This window comes from Pituophis catenifer, unplaced genomic scaffold (genome assembly GCF_029215685.1).
Source record: "Pituophis catenifer annectens isolate HBS135680 unplaced genomic scaffold, rPitCat1.0.hap2 SCAF_1, whole genome shotgun sequence".
Classification (NCBI taxonomy): Eukaryota; Metazoa; Chordata; class Lepidosauria; order Squamata; family Colubridae; genus Pituophis; species Pituophis catenifer.
In genome coordinates, this window is record NW_027256881.1 from 159,353,602 (window position 1) to 159,374,858 (window position 21,257).

Genomic DNA, 21,257 nt, shown 5'->3' on the forward strand with positions numbered 1-21,257 from the left:
TGAGGGAGATGAAGTGCTGGAAAAGATGCCTGGAGAGCGATTGGAGGGCCAGCCGTTCCGAATCTGACCGGACACTGGTGAGGTTTCACATTAAGATCTACCTAGTGGCGATAAGAGCGGCAAAATCTAATTATTTGCAGAGAACCGCCCAGCCGCCCTGTTTAGGGTGACCCACTCTCTACTTCAGTTGGGAGCATGGGAAGACCCCTTGCAGGGTAGGGCTGAGGATTTTGTGCAATATCTGCATGATAAAATAGCTCAGATTTGGGAAGACCTGGACTCCGACTGGGTAGGTTCAGATGGGGTGACGAAGGTGGGTCCTGAGAGTGTTATCTGGGAGGAGTTTGACCATGTGACTCCCGAGGACATGGACAGGATTCAGGGTAGACTTAGCACTGCCACATGTTTATTGGACCCGTGACCCTCCTGGTTGGTGCTGGCCTTCCGGGCGGTCACACGAGGCTGGCTCCAGGAGATTATTAATGCTTCTTTGAGTGAGGGCTTCTTCCCCTCCGCCCTGAAAGAGGCGGTGGAGAGGCCCCTCCTCAAGAAGCCTTCCCTGGACCCGGCTATCTTATCAAATTATCATCCAGTCTCCAACCTTCGCTTTGTGACGAAGGTTGTTGAGAGTGTGGTGGCGCGACAACTTCCCCAGTACCTGGATGAAGCTGTCTATCTAGATCCGTACCAGTCGGGCTTCAGGCCAGGGTACAGCACAGAAATGGCATTGGTCATATTGGTTGATGATCTCTGGAGGGCTTGGGACAGGGGTTGTTCCTCTGTCCTGGTCCTATTAGACCTCTCAGTGGCTTTTGATACCATCGACCATGGTATCATGCTGTGCCGGTTGGAGGGGTTAGGAATGCGGGGCACCATGTTGTGGTGGTTCTCCTCCTTCCTCTCTGACCGTACGCAGTCTGTGTTGGCAGGGGGACAGAGGTCAACCTCGAGGTGCCTTGTCTGTGGGGTGCCCCAAGGGTCGGTCCTCTCGCCCTTCCTGTTCAACATTTATGTGAAGCCGCTGGATGAGATCATCCGTGGTTTTGGGGTGAAGTTCCATCAGTACATTGATGACACTCAGCTGTACATCTCCACCCCAGACCACCCCAATGATGCCCTTGATGTGATGTCCTGGTGCCTGGAGGCCATGTGGATCTGGATGGGGAGAAACAAGCTCCGACTCAACCCCTCCAAGACCGAGTGGCTGTGGTTTCCAGCGTCCCAGTATAGCCAGCTGGTTCCATCACTGACTATTGGGGGTGAGATCTTGGCCCCCTCAGAGAGGGTACGCAACTTGGGCGTCCTCCTGGATGCATGGCTGTCTTTAGAAGATCATGTGATGGCTGTGGCCAGGGCAGCTTTTTATCAGGTTCGCCTGATTCACCAGTTGTGTCCCTTTCTGGACCGGGATGCCTTGTGCACGGTCACTCATGCCCTCGTCACTTCCCGTCTGGACTACTGTAATGCTCTCTACATGGGGCTCCCCGTGAAGAGCACCCGGAGGCTCCAACTGGTCCAGAATGTGGCCGCACAGGTGATTATGGGAGTGACATGGTGCACCCATGTAACACCTCTCCTGCGCGAGCTGCACTGGCTCCCGGTGCTCTTCCGGGTGCGATTCAAGGTGCTGGTTACCATCTTTAAAGCGCCCCATGGCTTAGGACCTGGGTACTTACGAGATCGCCTTCTGCCACCGATAGCCTCCCACCGGCCAATACGCTCCCACAGAGGACTCCTCAGGCTGCCGTCGGCCAAACAGTGTCGACTGGTGGCTCCCAGGGGGAGAGCCTTCTCTGTGGGGGCATCTGCCCTCTGGAATGAATTGCCCCCGGAGATATGTATGAGCCCTGACCTACGTACCTTTCGCCGTGCCCTTAAGACTTTACTGTTTCAACAGGCTGGGCTGGCTTAATAACAAATTTTAATGGGTGTTTTAGTTTTTTAATATAGGGCCAAATTATTTAATATATTTTAAACTGTTTTTAAACTTATGGATATATGTGTTTTATTGTGGCTGTGCACTGCCCTGAGTCCCTCAGGAGAAGAGCGGTATAAAAATTTAAATAATAAATAAATAAATAATAAATAAGGATGGAATATAAAATAATGTGATTAAAATAGAAAAATGAAGTAAAGATGGATAGTATTGATAGAAAGGAGTTTCTTATAGATGATTAAGAATGTATATGAATATGAGAAGAATCCAAGAAATTTTATTGATTTATAAGTGGATATGTTTGATGTAAGAATTAAGCCTCAATGTTAAATTGTAAACAAAGCTGAGAATGATAATAAAATTAAATATACAGAACTAACGTATAGAGATGGAGATGTGCATACTGGGTATGAAGATAAAATAAAGTTGAATATGCTGGGAAACAGCCAAAACAAATAGACATGCTTGGAAACAGCTAAACAATAACTGAATATGCTGGAAAACAGCCAAAAGAAAATGATTAAGCGATAGTTAAAATAAATAAGATTTAAGTTGGAATTGATAGTAATAATAAAATGATTATGTTGGGATTAGCAGCAAAATAAAGGTGACTATGTTGATATGAATAACAAAATGAAGATGATAAGATTGTAATAATGAAATGATTCTAATCTGAAACGATAGTAGGAATGACATAATAATACTCTTTCAATAATTGAGAGGCTGTCCCAAAGAAGAGGAAGTCAACCTATTCTCCAAAGCACTTGAGGCAGGACAAGAAGTAATGGATGGAAGCCTGTTAAAGATACAGTAGATGCAACCTAGAACAGGGGTGTCGAACTCAATTTCATTGAAGGTTGCATCAGGTTGCACCTCGGAAGGCCAAGGTGTGTGTGTGTGTGGCCAGGGGTGGGTGTGGCCATGGTGAGTGTTTGACACAGGCTCAAGATGCATTTTTTCCCCTTTTCTTTCTTTCCACAGTTGTTTACTATAACCATTTTCCTATCTCTTCTACCAGATATTACTGGCAAACATTTACTACTTATTCTTCATACTCCACTAAACTTTTTATTTCTAAATTTATACCCTATTTTTTAATAGTAAATTGTTTTCCAGGCAGAAAAACTATTTATACTATTGAATTTTTATTATTCAACTAATAATAAAAATACAATAGCATAAATAACATAATAACATAAGATCTAAAAGCAGAGGTAAATTTCCAGGATAGTAAATAGAAATAGCTGTCAATTATAGATAGCTGATTATAGATTAAACCTACAGCATGTAAAATCTGGCATTAAACTGTACTATTAACATAGGATGTTTCTTGTTTTCTATTCAGATTAGGCACTTACTTGAGGTCACATAATTGTAATCCAGTCCAATCCAGTCCTTCTGCAGCACCCTGCTGGCCAAAATTAGGCCACTTAGAGGCCCTGTGCGGCCTCTGCACAGCCTGTTTTTGGTCTCCCCAGATTCCTGCAGCACTCAGCCAGCCAAAAATGGCCCACACAGAGGCCCCACATGGCTGGAGGAGGAGGCAAAAAATGGGCCGTGCTGGGGCTGCATGTGCCCCCGTTGGCCCATTTTGGCTGGCAGAGGCACTGTGGGCTGGTCCTTTGATATTTCCAGGCTGACCCTGCAGGCCAGATTTAAGTACCCCACATGCCAGATTTGGCCTACGGGCCTTGAGTTTGACACCCCTGACTTAAAAGTTAGGATAATTTTTCTGACAGTGAGAACAATTAATCAATGGAATAGCTTGCCTTCTGGGTTTGTGGGTTTTAAAAAATATACTGGACAAGAATTTAATGGGGATGGTATAAGCCACCCATCTTGAGCAGAGGCTTGGACTAGAACAGAGGCTCACAACTTTTTGGGTGCCAGGAACCCGTTCTACGGAGTGTGGTTTTTCCACAGTTCAGGATGAAATGGTTTTCTGCACTGCCTGGATTCTCTGTGTGTGCAGGTGGTACTTTGCTCACTTGCACAACATGGTTCTTGGCAGGGTCCGGACTAGTGTAAATCAGCAGTGTGGGAGCTGGGGACCCCCAGACTAGAAGACTTACAAGACTTCAAGCCGTATGGTTCTATGATTCATAGTATATCCTGTAGAAAGGAACTTGTTCCAACATATTAGAAACCTTCTCATAGTTTTTCTACTGAGCATTTTTAAATTAATGTTAAATATAGACCATATAAATATTAAAAATTATAAAGAAGCTTATGCCATCTCTTTTCTCAATAGAACAGAAAAAGGAAATATCATCTCTGCCTTTGAATTTTGACTCCTACTTTCTTAAAGGTCTTCTACATATGTGAGTCTAATTATTGATCAAAATGGCCTCTTTGTTTTTTTTCTGCTGTTCCAGTGGTCAAAAGAATATGGTCCCATTTTTCGCATCAAACTGGGACTCCAGGAGATGGTGGTGCTGACTGGCTATGAAACAGTCAAAGAAGCTCTAGTGAACCAGGCTGATGCATTTGCAGATAGGCCTGTCATCCCCATTTTTGAAGATGCAGTGAAAGGATACGGTGAGTTATTTCATTCTGGATTGTAGTTGACAAACCTTGTATGATCAGTGTAATGGGGAACTTTTCATTTGAAGTTTTCACCAAAAGAATCTCAGGTGAGTGAGATAGCTTCTGCAAATCCAACCAGGATGAAAATCCAACTAAAACCTTTTTAATGCCAGCATGACTTTGTCCCTTAATGCCAATGGAGGTAACTGGAGATAAAAAAACCTGTATCAATATTGTACCAAGCCCATGAGCCTTGCACGCTGCTCATCATCACCATGTTTGAGTCTGCTTATTTGCAAATTTGGGAGTGGGGGACGGGTGGGTGGAGGAATCCCAGTAGAAGGTGTGTTTTTTCTGCTCATATGTAGGTAATCCTTCACGTACAACTATTAGTTTAGTGACCATTAGAAGCTACAATGGCACTGAAAAAGTACAATGGCATGTGTTTATGACAGTTGCAATGTCCCAGGGTCATGTGATCACTTTTTGTGACCTTCTGACATGCAAAGTCAACGGGCAAGCCAGTTTCAGTAATCATGGTTGTGTTAACAACTTAAGAACTGCACTGATTCATTTAACCACAGTGGCAAGAAAGGTCATAAAATGGGGCAAAACTCATTTAACAATTGCCTTGCTTAGCAACAGAAATTTTGGGCTCCACTGGGGTTGTATGTTGAGGGCTATCTGTACATAGTGGTACATACTGTACCTTTTTTTGTGCAATATTTTTGTCACTTTCTCCCCCTTAATACATTTTTTTCCATTCCTCATGGGGCATTTCATTTGGGTTTGTCAGATTTAAAACTGTACATTGATGTCTGTTGTTTGGTCTGGCTTAAAGAGTGGGTGACTCTCCAAAACAAGAGGTTACTTGATCCAGAGAGCTATGAATTAAGATTTGGATGGCGTGCCTACTTATGGTATGATAAGGTTAAGTTAAATGTTGATTTCAAGAAGCATTTCCTCCTAAGGGTTTGGAATAAATATAATGTTCTCCACAAAGATGCCTCTTTGGGTGTCACCCCAGGAAACTTTCTTTCGAAAAGAGATGGTAATGAGGCCAGACAGGTGGATTTATGGTCAAAAGCACCTTTTAATTATGGTGAACCTACCCTCAAATCCAAAGAGGAGTTGGAATTTGAAAGATGTGTCTGTCTTTGGTTTACATATTTACAGTTGAAAGGTTTAAATTACATAAAATTAAGTTATGGATTTGACACGATTGATTGAATTTATTTGCCACCCATCTCATAACCAAATGATTTTGGGCAATTTACAGCATAAAAAAAATATTAAAATCCTAACAAATAAATATCTCTAAAATAATAAAAATGAAAATCCCAATCAGGATAAAATTATGGTTAAAAATGGGGAGGGGGAGAACAGGATGCGTGTGGGGAGATGGGATTCATCAACGACCTCCAATGTGATGCTCCCTTGTTAGGGCTGTGAGACATTTGGCAGAGCCAAGTCTTCAATCTCCTACAGAAGATCAGAAGGGTGGGAGTCAATCTCACCTCAGTGGGTGGGATGTTCCAAAGGGCAGGAGCCACGGCAGAGAAGGTCCTTTTCTTCAATCCTGCCAGCTGGAATTCCTTGACTGATGGGGCCCACAGTATGCCTCCTCTGCTGGTGTAAGTGGGGAGGCCAATCCCATTGAGGTAAGAATGTTCCTCAAGTAACCTGGACCCATGTCATGCAGGGCTTTAAAGATAATAACCAGTACCTTGAGTTGCACCTGTAAATAGACCAGCAGCCAGTGCAGTTCATAGAGGAGTGGTGTAACCAGGGCCGGATTTTCCTATAGGCTAACTAGGCTTCAGCCTAGGGCCTCAAGATCAAGAGGGGCCTACATTCAAATTGTTAGCAAAATTAAAATTACACTTTCACTATAGGTGAAAGGGCCTCATAAGTGGAATAGCCTAGGGCCTCTTTTCATCTAAATCCGGCCCTGGGTGTAACATGGGCAGTCCAGGGACCCCAAGAACTGCCTGTGCCACCACATTCTGCACCAGTTGAAGCTTCTGAATGCTCTTCAAAGGTAGCACCATGTAGAGAGCATTGCGGTAATCCAGATGTGGGATGATCGGGGCTTGAATGACTAAGCATAGGGACTACTGATACAGGAAAGACTGCAACTAGCACAAAAACCAAACTTGTGCAAAGGCTCTTCTAGCTGCAAAAAGTGAACTTTGCAAAACATGACCTGGAAACTCTATTGTGTGATAATGATGAATACATTATTGCTAAATTGTATAAATTGTTATTGAAACTGAATTTAGAGAATGAATATGTGAAGCATTGTATGATCCAATGGGCAAAGCATTTTACATTATAAATCTATATTATATATTTATTATGTTATGGCAACACACACAGAGAAACACTAAAAAATGACAATATTACCCACGGTGTTGGAAGTAGGTGACGTGAATAAGAAAGAATTGGCTTTAACATTTTTCTATTGGATACTGAAGAGGGTGTTCACTACAAAAGAAACCAGATAATGTCAAGTATTTGCAAGCCATTGGCACATATATCATACAGACACTAGTGGAGGCAGAAAGTGCCCCCACCCCTATGTGGAGAGGAGGGGCTTACACTGAGTATAAAACCCCCTCTAACCTTTCCACCAAGACCTCTCTTTTACGTTTGTTCTCCATGAGACATGATCTTTGATAGGGGTAGTCACACACGCTGTGTGCCCCCTATCCTAATGGATATTAAGACAGCCTTTGTATATAGTTAATATGTTTTGTTATATGAATAAATACATTTATCACATTTATTCATGCATCTGCCTTTGGACTCTTCTATGCTCCTGGGTGTTTCTACGATCCCAATTTCCTCAGATAATTACCATTGATAAACCATTATTAATGAAATCCAAATATTTCTTGCATCAGTGCAATTCTTCTCATGCCATCAACAGAGAGCCAAAGTAGTGGCCAGGAGGAAATCCCATGGAATGGGCTCACAAAGTGGCTGCTGTCATTGGGCAAGTTTTAGGGTCTTTCAAAGGCCCTTCAATCTTCACATCAGTGAAGATTACGAAGATTACATATAAAACAAGATTAACTATGCTGCTAACTGTACACTGTGAAATTACTTTTCACTTCCTATAAATTCCATGGCAGTCTGATGCCTTGTGGACTTTTGTTAACTAATAAGACAGCATTTGTGAATGGATTTGCTGCTGAATGCTGGATAAAACCTGAAGTAATCTAGTTGAGATTATCCATGTGACTCCAGACAGACACTCCTCATGAATAGACCATCAATACTACCATTTTTATCATCTGCTTATGAGAAAGCGGAATGGCTGAGATTTAGGGCTACATCAAGTTCACATTCATTCAAGCAACCTTATTCCTTAAATTCTGCCATACCATATATCTTAATCCCCTTTTTTTGGAATATTTGTTTAAATTTTTTTACATATTGAAGAAATTAGGATCCTCTTCATCAGCTACAATATGTCTTATTGTACTCATTGGTTAATTTCTGCATTCTTAAAAGATACTGTCAATTTGATTTTCAAAATATGAGATTCTTTTGGGATTATGCAACAAAAGAGTGCCTGGTATATGGATTTTTGAAAATTAATAAAAGATTATGGGTCAGAAGGATTTGGAATTATAGTTTTGAATAAATTGGAAGATACATGCTCATGGGAAAGTGGAGTTTGCTTTCATTTTTTTTTTATTGAAAAAGTTTTCAAATACAAATTTTTCCCCCTTTTTTCTCCCCCCTCCTCCCTAACCCCCCCTCACCACCCGTCCCCCCTGTGACTTCTTCAAAATAAAAACCTAATTCATAACAGATTATATAATATTTTACCATCCCCTTACTCCCTCCTCCAAATACTGACCCTTACTTTCTAATAATATTATTAATATTATTACTTCCCCCTTTTATCATACATTTCAAAATAACATTCTACTATGACATTATATAATAACTTCTGATTTAACACAGTAATATTGTTATGACTCCCAATTTAATAATAATCTGCCCTTTTTCCTCCCCTATACATAGATCTACATATTAATATAACATTTCGAAACAACCTTCCACTTTAAAACTATATAATAAATCCTAATTTAACATTTACTCTTTTGTAACATTTACTCTTTTGTATATATTAATATAACATTCCAAAGCAGCCTTCCCCTATAAGACTATATAATAAATCCTAATTCAACATTTATTCAACTCTGTCCATTTCCTCCACTCCCGTAAATACATCTCTGAAACATCCCTGTTCTTAAACTAAACAATCATTAAACTAGCCTGTATCCACCCACAAAGTATCCTACAAAATTACCATGTGTAACAATTCTTAATATCTTTATTCTTCTGCCCACCCTACTAAAAAAAAAATATTCCCTTATATAAATAAAATCAATGACTTTAAATTTATAATCCATATAATGTCTTCTTTGGTGTCTTTCCACTGGATTGTGAACTCCATCACCCATATTAGGGTAACATAACATCCTGATTGCAACAGAATGTTCAAAATCCTCAGTTATCATCTGCCCCCATCAATAATAAATATCTTCATGTATATAAAAAAAGAAAACAACCACCCGAGTGACATTATAATTGTATTCCATATAATATCTGAAATAGTGGATTTCTTCAGGATTATTGATTCCCACCATCATAATGGGGTAACAACTGTTTGATTTTAGAGTTTTTCTTCTAGAAATCCAGTAGTGTTGGGGCAACTATAACTTCTCAGGTAGGCACATATAAAGTGCCGTCTGAGATTTCAGGAATATGTGTTATGTGGTTAGGTTGAGTTTCCTTACTAGTATTTCCTTTATACACTTCAGGAGAATATGAAGATGACACATGGTGGATATTTCCATAACGAAAATCTTATAGGTCTTGTAGATGATTTATTTGCTGCTGGTACAGACACAACGGCAAACACTCTGCGCTGGGCCATACTCCTAATGATGAAGCACCCAGAAATCCAGAGTAAGCACTTTCATTTCATTGACTTGCAATAAATATATAAAAATGACTGAAAAAGAATTGTTGGCATCTGGAATGTTACTTGAACAAAGGGAAAGTGGTGAATCAAGAATTAAGTTGTTTTTCAAATGATCAAAACAACATTGATCTCACTAAAAGTAAATAAACTTATCTCCCAAATGAAATTGAGTTTTAATAAACTCAAACCATTTAAAGCTACATAGACATTATTAAAATGTTTCTTGTATTTTTTGTTTCCTTTTTATTAGTTTTTAGGGAAAATTTGCCCTTCCTACCCTAGTATGAGGCAAGAGGGAAATGACTTTCGATTAAGAACAATGTATTTCAATTGTGATCTGACTTTGACACATCTTTATGAGCTCCAAATTACATTTCATTCTTTCTCTGAGCTGAAAGAATAAGCTAATAGTCCATCATTAGTTCATCTCTTCTCTAAATGGAAATATTCTTAAAAGGAGGAGAAAGAAGAGGAATAAGTGTTAACACAGAAGATCACAGATTAATATCATGGGATATGCAGCACAAACAGAATAGAATAGAATAGAATATAAATTTTATTACGGTCATCTACCAGCAATAGACATACAATAAATTAAAAATAATACTGACATTATTCGTGAATAATAACATCCATGTTATGAAAATACATGATCTCAAACCATTAGGGTCACTCCCTAATTTACATGAGTGGAGAGCCGATAAGTATGTGAGTAAATTTATTTTTCCAAAAATTGTTATAGATATCTCCAAAAAATTGGCACCAGTTGACATCTATAATTCTGAAATTCTGTCCCTACTGTGGAGAGGCAACCTATTTAGTTCTTGGAACTCCATGTCCTTCATTCTATCAATTACTACTTGCTTTGCTTTGTCAAAGCCTAGGGACATTAAGAGCCGAGGTGGTGCAGTGATTAGAGTGCAGTACTGCAGCTACTTCAGCTGACTGTTAGTTCAGCAGATCAGCAGATCAAATCTCACCAACTCAAGGTTGATTTAGCCTTCCATCTTTCCAAGGTGGGTAAAATGAGGACCCAGATTATTGGGGGCAATATGTTGTTCATGTTGTCTTTGTTGTAAGCCGCCCAGAGTCCTCGGAGAGTTGGCGGCATAGAATTATGAATAATAAATAAATTAATTAAGAATATCGATGAGAGCCCATAAGAGCCCAGCTTGTGATCTATCGCCTGTTTCCAGTGGGAGAGGCAGCACAAACATATATTGTTTCATGACATTATCTTTTAATAGTGCAGATGAAATATTTCTGGATGTACCTAAGCAAATTATGAACTCCATGGATGATATCACTTTTAAAACTATTACTAATAATATTTTCTGTATCTTTGTTATAGTTCTGTCATATATAATTTTTTTCTCTATATCTTTGTGATGTTCTCTCCTATATAAATTTGCTTTGTTCCTCAATATGTAACAAGTTCCTTCATGGTTTAGCACCAGTTCTCCAAATATTTATTTTTAATTTTGCTTTTATTTAGCAATTTGGGGATCACATGACTGTGGTGGTTCTGAGTTGCTTATAGTTTACAAAGAAAGAAAGAAAAAAAATCAAAAATCGCCTGAAGACTTAGAAAAAACAAAAGCCATCTAACCAGGGCTCCAGCCTCAACTTATCATAAAGTCAAGAGAAAAACCAGATCCTCAGTAGTTTTCTGAATAACAGATTAACATATTAACAGAGTTGGAAGGGACCTTGTAGGTCATCTAGTCCAACCTCCCATCCAAGCAGGAGGCCCTACATTATTTCTGACAAATGGCAGTCCAATCTCTTCTTGAAAGTTTTCAGTGATGAAGCTCCTACAACTTCCGAAGGCAAGCTGTTCCATTGGTTGATTGTTCTCACTCTCGGAAAATTTCTCCTTATTTCTAGGTTGAATCTTTCCTTGATTAGTTTCCACACATTATTCCTTGTCTGGCCTTCAGGTGCTTTGGAAAATAGCTTGACCCCCCCCCTCTTTGTGGCAGCCCCTCAAATATTGGAAAACTGCTATCATATCTTCCCTGGTTCTTCTCTTCACTAGACTAGCCATGCCGAGTACTTCCAACTGTTCATCAAATGTTTTAGCCTCCAGTCCCCTAATCATCTTGGTTGCTCTTCTCTGCACTTTTTCTAGAATCTCAACATCTTTTTTATACTGTGGTAACCAAAACTGGATGCAGTACTCTAGGTGTAGTCTTTATAGAATGGTATTAGTACCTCACTTGATCTTGATTATATGCCCTGTTAATGCAATTTAGGATTGCATTGGCTATTTTTGGCTGCCACTGCACACTGCTGGCTCATATTTAACTGGTAGTCCACTAAGACTCCAAGACCCTTCTCACAGTTATTAAGACTGGTTTCACCCAGTCTATATGTTTACTTCAAAGTGACAGCAATGACATCAGAGTGCCAGCAATCTGGATCTGGATGGTAGCTTTCCAAAGCGCAGGCATCAGTTCCGAAAAGGCATGTTTTCTGGAGTCCCACTAGATGCCTTTAATTGATGGACCCACTTGGGCAATCTCACCAGCATTTGAATAGAATTCAGAATCCTACTACAATTGGTCCTTTGGGCTCACATGGGCATAACGAGGAGTGCAAATCACTATCTATATTGCCACATATCAGGCTGGGTATAATGTCTGAGTGGCCTGCAAGACTTCCAAATGTACAGCAGACTACAGTAGTCTATTTGTAAATAATTCATGAGTGATCGTTGTTTCATTCAACGATTACAGGCAGTGACTGTTGTTTTCATTCAGAATTAGAGTTTATACATTAACTCCGATTTAAAACAAAATTCAAAAAAAAGGAATCACCTTGATCATTTTGTTTTCCTAGGAAAGGTCCAAGAAGAAATTGCAAGAGAGATTGGTGATATCCAGCCAAGGACAGACCACCGAGCCAAAATGCCTTACACTGATGCTGTAATTCATGAAATTCAAAGATTTGGTGATATTGTTCCATCCAATTTGCCACATTCAACCACCATGGACATAACTTTGAAAGGCTTCTTCATCCCCAAGGTGATCAATCTAAAATCAATGTATTTATTTATTTGTTTGTTTGTTTGTTTGTTTCCATTTCTATACCGCCCTTCTCCAAATAGGACTCAGGGCGGTGAACAGCCAAAGTAAAAAACAGAACATACAAAATTTAAAAACAGTATTAAAATAATTAAATATTTTGGCCGTAAATTAAAACAACCCAATTTAAAATCAATTTAAAATTTAACTCAAGCCAGCCCAGCTAGTTGAAATAAAGAGGTTTTCAGGGCCCAACGAAAAATCCGGAGGTCTGTTATTGTACGTAACTCTGGGGGAAGGTTATTCCAGAGGGTGGGCGCCGTCACAGAGAAGGCTCTCCCCCTGGGGGTTGCCAGCCGACATTGTCTGGCAGACGGCACCCTGAGGAGGCCCACTCTGTGCGAGCGTACTGGCCGGTGGGAGGCTATTGGTGGCAGAAGGCGGTCTCGTAAGTACCCCGGCCCTAAGCCATGGAGCGCTTTAAAGGTGGTCACCAACACCTTGAACCACACCCGGAAGACCACCAGGAGCCAGTGCAGCTCGCGCAGGAGAGGTGTCACATGGGAGCGCCTCGTTGCCCCCATAATCCCCCGCACGGCCGCGTTCTGGACCAGCTGGAGCCTCCGGGTGCACCCCAGGGGGAGCCCCATGTAGAGAGCGTTGCAGTAGTCCAGGCGGGAAGTGACTAGTGCCTGAGTGACTGTGCGTAGAGAGTCCCGATCTACAAAGGGGCGCAACTGGCGTATCAGGCGAACCTGATAAAAAGCCCCCCTGGCCACGGCCATCAAATGATCTTCTAAAGACAGCCATGCGTCCAGGAGGACACCCAAGTTACAAGCCCTCTCTGTGGGGGCAAGTGATTCGCCCCCAATAGCCAGCGATGGCGTCAGCTGGCTATATCGGGACACTGGAAGTCACAGCCACTCGGTCTTGGAGGGGTTGAGTCGGAGCCTGTTTCTCCTCATCCAGGCCCGCACGGCCTCCAGGCACTGGGACATCACTTCAAGGGCATCGTTGGGGTGGCCTGGGGTGGAGATATACAGCTGGGTGTCATCAGCGTACTGATGGAACTCCACCCCAAAGCCACGGATGATCTCACCCAGCGGCTTTACATAAATGTTGAACAGAAGGGGCGAGAGGACCGACCCTTGTGGCACCCCACAAGCAAGGTGCCTCGGGGTCGACCGCTGCCCCCCTGTCAACACAGATTGTGACCGGTCAGAGAGGTAGGAGGAGAACCACTGCAGAACGGTGCCCCCCACCCCCAACCCCGCCAACCGGTGCAACATGATACCATGGTCGATGGTATCAAAAGCCGCTGAGAGATCTAACAGGACCCCTCCAGAGATCATCCACCAACGCGACCAATGCCATTTCCGTGCTGTGTATTATATAGGTACTGGTCTTTCGTGTACAATGTGGTAGAAAAAAGCAGACCTTAAATGAATGAAATTGGCTAAATCAAGTTATAATGCCGGAAACTGTTATATTATTAGAATAATTTCCATAGATGCCAATGGGAGATGCTTTCCTTTGGCATCTGGCAATCCCAAACTGCCCTACATCTTGATATATGAGAGACACTTTCTTCCTTTGTTTCATTTTTTCATTTCTCCCTCTCTTAGTTTATTGCTTTATAGCCCCTCCTTGTCTTCTGTTAGTCTTGTTATTGGTTTTGGGGCCTGAATTTTGATTCCACAAATGTAAGGTAAAGTGTTTCAATATAATAAAATACAACTTATTTTTAATTGTTTTATTTAGAAAATTTATATAGCTGCCTACTCACGGTAACTCTAGGCAACTTAGAATCAATAAAAATACAATATAATATAAAATAAAATAAAAACAATGACCCCACCCCAACAGCAGCACACAATTAAATAAGGCATTTGATGGGCTCCATCGCACTCCAGGCCCGCTGGCAAAACCAAGCCTTCAGGGCCTTCCAAAAGATTGCCAAACTGGTGGCCAGTCTAATTTCTGCAGGGATGTTGTTCCAGAGGGAAGGGGCCACCACAGAGAAGGCCATCCTTCTGGGTCCTGCCAGATGTAACTTCTTAGTGAGGGAATTCACAACATTCCTTGCCTCCCTGTTCTAGTGGATCAGGTGGAAGTAATCAGCACGAGATGATCCCTCAGATAACCTGATCCCAAGCAAATCAGCAACCAATGCAGCTCCCATAGCAAAGGTGACACATGTGCACACTGAGATAAGCTCAAAACCACATGGCCCACTGCATTTTGGACCAACAGGAGCTTCCAGATATAATAGTCAAGACAGGAGGTGACCAGGGCATGAGTGACGATAAGAGGAATTGTTGGTCTAGGAATGGGTGTTAATCAGGGGTGAAAAGCTATCGGTTCGGTCCAGTTCACCCAAACCGGTAGTAAAAAATGTAAAAAAAGTTCCAACTTTTGGAAGCTGAGTGACGTGCGATTGTCGGAACTTTTTTTTTTTCTTTTTTAGCATTTTTTTACTACCGGTTCTCCAGAACTGGTAGTTAAAAATGCTTTAAAAAGTAAAAAAAAAAGTTCCAAAGATCGTGAGTCACTCAGCTGATTATCGGAAGTTGTTTTTTTTTTGTTGTTGTTGTTGTTGTTTTTTTACTTTTTAGGCATTTTTTACTACCGGGTCTCCACTGCACATTTGGTGTGCAGCGCGCATGCGCAGCCAGCGAACCAGTAGTAAACTGGTTCAGATTTCACCACTGGTATAAATGGTGCACAATCTGCAGACGTGCAAAGGTCCTCCTGGTCATGACTTCCACTTGCTTTTCAAGCAGGAGTCATGAGTCAACAGAGAACCCCCAGATTATGCACTGAGTCTGTAAGTGGCAGTGCCACCTCATCCAAGACCAAAGACGGCTATTTTCCACGGACCAAAGAACCCCAAACCCAGAGTCACTCTGTCTTGCCAAGTTCCAGTTTTAACCCATCACTCCCCATCTCTTTGTTGTTTTCATTTTTAATATAATCCAACTTTTGTTTATACTTGGACTTTGACAACAAAACATAGTCAATTCCTCTCAAGGACAAAAGAAGTAGACGTTCCATAAAAAAATGACCATGGGAAAAATTAAAATATTATTTCTCAGAATAGAGAGTAAATAGAAAATAAAGTGAAAATTTCTATTATTTTTAGAAAGAAAAAGAAAGATTAAAGATAGCTACAAAAGAAAAATCAGCAAAATTCTTTTAAAAACTAGTAAAATACAAAATCCTTGCAGTAGAAATATGATACAAATATAAATCAAATCAAATCAAATCAAATCATTTCACTACCAAAGAGAAAGTTTTTGAGCCATTGGTTTCCATATAGCAAAAAGGAAAACTGTTTCATAACTCCAAAGTAAAGCGGTAAAAAGAGGTAAAAAAATTACATTTATAGTAGTCTAGCAAGGCGTGTGTGTGTGTAAAATAAATCAGTATACAACCAGATAATTATACAACATATACAGTATACAACCAGATAATTAATTAAACATGTAAGTCAAAAGCAAAAAAAAAAAAGTGATGTTTAAAACTGAGGTGCATTCGCTGTGTGGAAAATAATATGTAAAAAATATTATTCTGAATATAAAATATTGCTCCAGGTCCAATGCTCACTTCTCAATAAACACCTTACAACACTTTACAAAATCCATGTATTAATTTTTATAGTCATGCACTAATTGGACATATTCCTTTTCATATTATCTTTTATCCAGTGGTGGGATTCAGTATTTTTAACAACCGGTTCTATGGGCGTGGCTTAGTTGGGGGGTGTGGCTTGGTGGTCATGTGACCGGGTGGGCGTGGCTAGCTGATCATGTGACCGGGTGGGCGTGGCTATGTGCATAGGGACTACTCAGAGGGCTGAAAAAAGTCATTCTGACTGGTCCTCGCACTTATGATCATCCTCACATTTATGCCCATTGCGGCATTCTTAACAACCGTGTCAGTCATTTCACCACTACTTCTCTTCACCATGGTGACAAGATAGGGCGTAAAACGTAAAATGTGAGGACAGTCGTAAGTTCAAGGACTGGTCAAAAGTGCAAGGACCGGTCAAAAATAATTTTTTCAGCCTTCTGACTAGTCCATGCACATAGGGACTATTCAGAGGGCTGAAAAAAGTCATTTCTGACTGGTCCTCACATTTTTGACCGGTCCTCGCACTTATGACCTTCCTCACATTTATGCCCGTTGCGGCATTCTTAACAACTGTGTCAGTCATTTCACCACTACTTGTCTTCACCACAGTGACAAGATAGGGTGCAAAACATAAAATGTGAGTACAGTCGTAAGTGCGAGGACTGGTCAAAAGTGCGAGGACCGGTCAAAAATAACCTTTTCAGCCCTCTGAGTAATCCATATGCACAAAAGGATACAGCAATAGAGAGGGATGAAGGAAGGAGAAGAGAGATGGAAGAAAGAAGGAGAGACAGGGAAGGAAGAGAAGGGAGGAAGGGAAGGGAAATTAGAGTAAGAGTGAGGGTAAGAGAGGGAGGAAGAGAGGAGGAGAAGAAGAGGCGGGTAAGAGAAAGTAAGAAGGAAAGAAAAGAGAGAGGTGATAGGTTTGAGGAGAAAGATTGCTGTACAGTAAAAAAAGATGAAATGGAAGAAAGGCAACCCCAAACAAATATAAAGATATTAAGATAAAGAATGAATTGTTAAACTTTAAAGAATAAAAGAGAATAAATATGAATAAATAGCAATAATTAGAAACACACATACAAACATACAATGTATTTTCTTTGAACAGAGTATTTGGCCGGTTCACAAATTTAAACAGTGTTTAGTCATTTCAATTAAAATTACAATTTCTATATTTCCTTTTTGCCATATTTATTCCTTATCTATTTTAAAAAAAAAAACAATATTACCCTTCATCCTCATCTCTAATCTTAATCAAATTCAATTTTTCTCTTCTATTCTATATTATACCCCTTCTCATTGTCATCTATTTTTATATCCATCCTCACATTGGTTAATTATGTAATACAGTTGTTTAATACAAATTCAACATTTTAATATAAATCAATTAGTTATATAACTGCCTTTTTGTATATTAATCAATATGAACATGAATATTCCAATTATTTCCATGCAATCCAATTTCTTACAAATCAATTAATTATATTTACCAATAATAATAAACCAAATAATTTCCCCCATATATTCCTCCAAACCACAATTTAACCATTTCTGCTTTCAACAGTATATACAATTAATAGTATCTCAATTATTACAATTCCCTAGTTAAATAGAGCTTTTTTTCTTTTGTGTTTTAAAATCTTGAACTCTCCTCTTTTTCCCTAAAGAGGAACTACCTCTTTAGGGAAAACTACCTTTCCACTAAAGGTAGTTTGCACTTACCTTTTTTGGTGAGGAAAAAGAAAAGAAATCTGCCTGTCTAATTTTCCAACGTTGCAGCAACAGTAAAGCAGGCTTTTACTTTCAGTTTCGTTTTTCAGCATAGATAGGGGGAAAAAAATCTGCACTCTTTGCAAGCAAGCAGCAGAGCCCTGAGCAAAACAGCTGAGAGCAAATCAGCTGAGAGTCGGGAGGCCGATAGAATCAAGGGGCTAATTAGCCTATGCTGAAGTTCCATGGGCCAATAAAATTTCAAAAAAACACCAAACTGTTTGTTAAATTGCTGGCTCGCCCGCCCTTGCCCACCACTATTTATTGGCAATAAATAGTGGTGCGGAGGGGCGGGGCAAGGGGCGGGGTGAGCCAGCAATTTAACAAAGGGTTCGGCCAAACCCCCTAGAACCGGCAGAATCCCACCACTGCTTTTATCCTTTCACCTTTTAGGGCACATACATCATTCCCTTGCTGACGTCTGTGCTCCATGATGAATCCCAGTGGGAGAAACCTCATGAATTCTATCCTGAGCATTTTCTTGACTCTGAAGGAAAATTTGTGAAGAGGGATGCATTCATGCCTTTCTCTGCAGGTAAGATTCTCTGATGTCATAGATTATGTTCCATATCCCTGCAGCAAATTTTTGGTGTTGAGATGTCCTGCAAAGAGATGGCCGCAGTGAGTTGGTGGTGGCGAGAAGGCCACCCCCTGCTGGCCACATTGAGCTCGCAGTGTCGCATCATCCTAGACCCTTTTGATCATGTGATCACGAGGAACCTGCAATGGTAGTAAGTGTGAAAAATGGTCATAAGTCACTTTTTTCAGTGCCATTGTAAATTCAAAAGGTTACTAAATGGACTTTTATATATCAAATATTACCTGTAAGGGCACCAGGATGAAAATATAGATGACTGTGCCACAATAGGATAATTAATAGAATCCTTTTTAAGAAGACTTTCTCTGAAGTTTCTTTATTCCAAGAACTAAATTTTCCCCAAAGAGCAGAGAATTAGATAAACAGAAGGGATGCCCTAGGAAAGCCTAAAATCTTCCATGTGAAGTTATTTTGGATTATGTCCAATTGAGTAATAACCCACTCATTACAACACATATCTTGGCTCCATAAATATCTGAGATATTACCTTGCTCTATAATATATTTAATTGCCCTTCTCTGGAATCACAAACTTAAGGATATTGTCCATGCCTGTTTTCTATCTGCATGGCCAATGAAATGTGATACCTAGATAGTTACAAGAGGGGCATTACTCCATTTGTTGGCACTAATTTCCCATCTTTTTTTACATTATCTTCAAATTCACAAATCTGCTGCCATTTAGTAGTTTGAAAAATGCAGGTAGTCCTCAACGTACGACCACAATTGAGCCCAAAATTTCTGTTGCTAAGCAAGACAGTTTTTAAGAGACTTTTGCTCCATTTTACAATCTTTCTTGCCACAGTTGTTTAGCCTTGGTAGCTCAGCAGACTAAAAGCATTGTGATTAAAGTGAATCATTGCAGTAGTTAAGATAGCAACATGGTTATTAAATGAATCTGGCTTCCCCATTGACTTTGCTTACCAGAAGATCACAAAAGGTGATCACGTGAAGCATCATTAATATGAATCAGTTGCCAAGCATCTGAATTTTGATCTCATAATCATGGAGATACTGCAACGGTCATAAGTATGAAAATGGTCACAAGTCACTTTTTTCAGTGCTTAACTTTGAACAGTCACTGAACAAACCATTGTAAGTTGGAGACTGTCTCCATTTTTACTTCTATCAATATCTTTGATCTGTCATTGTTTATCTTTCCATGGCCATAGGACATTGAAAAAAACCTGTGAAATAGTTTAAAAAAAACAATAAACTCTCATTGTTTTTGCCATCTATGCTTTCTTCCAGGTCGAAGAATATGTGCAGGCGAGACTCTTGCCAAAATGGAGCTCTTCCTCTTCTTTACCAGCCTCTTGCAGAAATTTACCTTCCATCCACCCCCAGGAACATCTAAAGATGATCTGGACCTGACCCCTGGTGTTGGACTTATCTCCCCTCCCATGCCTTACAAGACCTGTGCTGTGTTATGCTGATCTGACAATATAAACATTACTTATATTACAATATATGTATCAGTTATCAATATACCTACATCTACATCTATATCTAACTATATCTATATCATCTATATCTATACCTAGCTATCTACATCTATCATCTATCTGTCTATTATCTGTCTGTCTGTATATCATCTATCTCATTTTCTCAGCCTTGAAATGTCTTCAGTTTGACAGAGGCAAAATTTAACAATATAATTCAATACTGTCTACATTTCATGTGTTATTTAGAAGATAAATGGAAATGATCTATAATCTCATGAAAGGTAGATTCTGATAGGGAAGAATAGTAGGGAAATCATGGAAAGCAAAGTTTTTTTAAAAAAAAATTGGGACCATTTATTTCCTTTGCTCTTTACTATTTTTTGTCTTCAACTATCTGTTTCTGTTTAGAATTTTTTGTCTCTTTTGCTTTAATTAAGAAATGCAATTCTAATTACATTTTAAAAAGCAATATTATTTTTTTTCCTGCAATAGTCAATTTATGTATTTGCTTGTACACCACCCAGAGTCCCTCTGAGATGGTCATGGGCAGCTTTAAAAATTTAGTCAAGAAATAATATTCAATCGAATGTATTCAATTATATTCTTTTTTTTAACAAAATTATAATAATTTAGTTATGATAGAAATAGTAATGATAATTATGATTTAAAAGTTTGCTCTAGACATGTTAATATAACCAGTAAATTCTGGCCAAAATATTAATTTAGATAACAAATGAGATTCAGCCACTTTCAAGAAGTAGAACTGAGTGCTAATGACCAGATGACTGCAAGAAATATAAATTCTTTCATCCTCCACCTGTCAGGATTTGGTGTCGTCTCAAATAAACTGCATTTCAAACAAATAGTCCTTGATTAAAATCTTTCATTTATTAGGCACAACAATCGAAACTCCGACTCAGTTGCAGCCAACACTGACTTCCTTGTCCAAACCCTCCCTTTCCTTTCCCCACTGCTCTGCTTCTCATTGGCCATCTTCCAAGCTGCATTCACTCCAGTGCTGACACCACCATTCAATCGAGAAGCTTCTTGGTTGTGAAACAAAACATCTTCAAGGAAAAATAAAGTCCAGTTGCCTTTTGAAAAAGCACCTTTGGGACAACCATGACCCTGATGACTTAGAAGCTCCATGGACAAATGAGATTCAGCAACATTCAAGAATTTGCTTTTTCTTGGAAAGGAGCTTTAATTTCTTTGCTATCTAATAAGAGGAATGACCCAATTTGTCCAAAACCATACTGACCCATCTCATTAGATAATGTAGATGAGAAAGTCTTTACCACAAAAACAATAAATGT

General features: G+C 39.8%; 1 protein-coding gene across 1 annotated transcript in view; it reads left to right on the forward strand.

Annotated features, from left to right (window-relative positions):
- Positions 1-20,786, forward strand: part of LOC139309040 (cytochrome P450 2K6-like) — a 28,353-nt gene extending 7,567 nt beyond the window's left edge. The window contains exons 2-5 of the mRNA XM_070933103.1: positions 4,312-4,474; positions 12,309-12,493; positions 18,293-18,434; positions 19,748-20,786. Of these exons, the coding sequence (XP_070789204.1) occupies positions 4,312-4,474; positions 12,309-12,493; positions 18,293-18,434; positions 19,748-19,932 (675 nt within the window). The 3' untranslated portion in view covers positions 19,933-20,786. The remainder of the gene's footprint in view (positions 1-4,311; positions 4,475-12,308; positions 12,494-18,292; positions 18,435-19,747) is intronic.
- Positions 20,787-21,257: the final 471 nt, after the last annotated feature.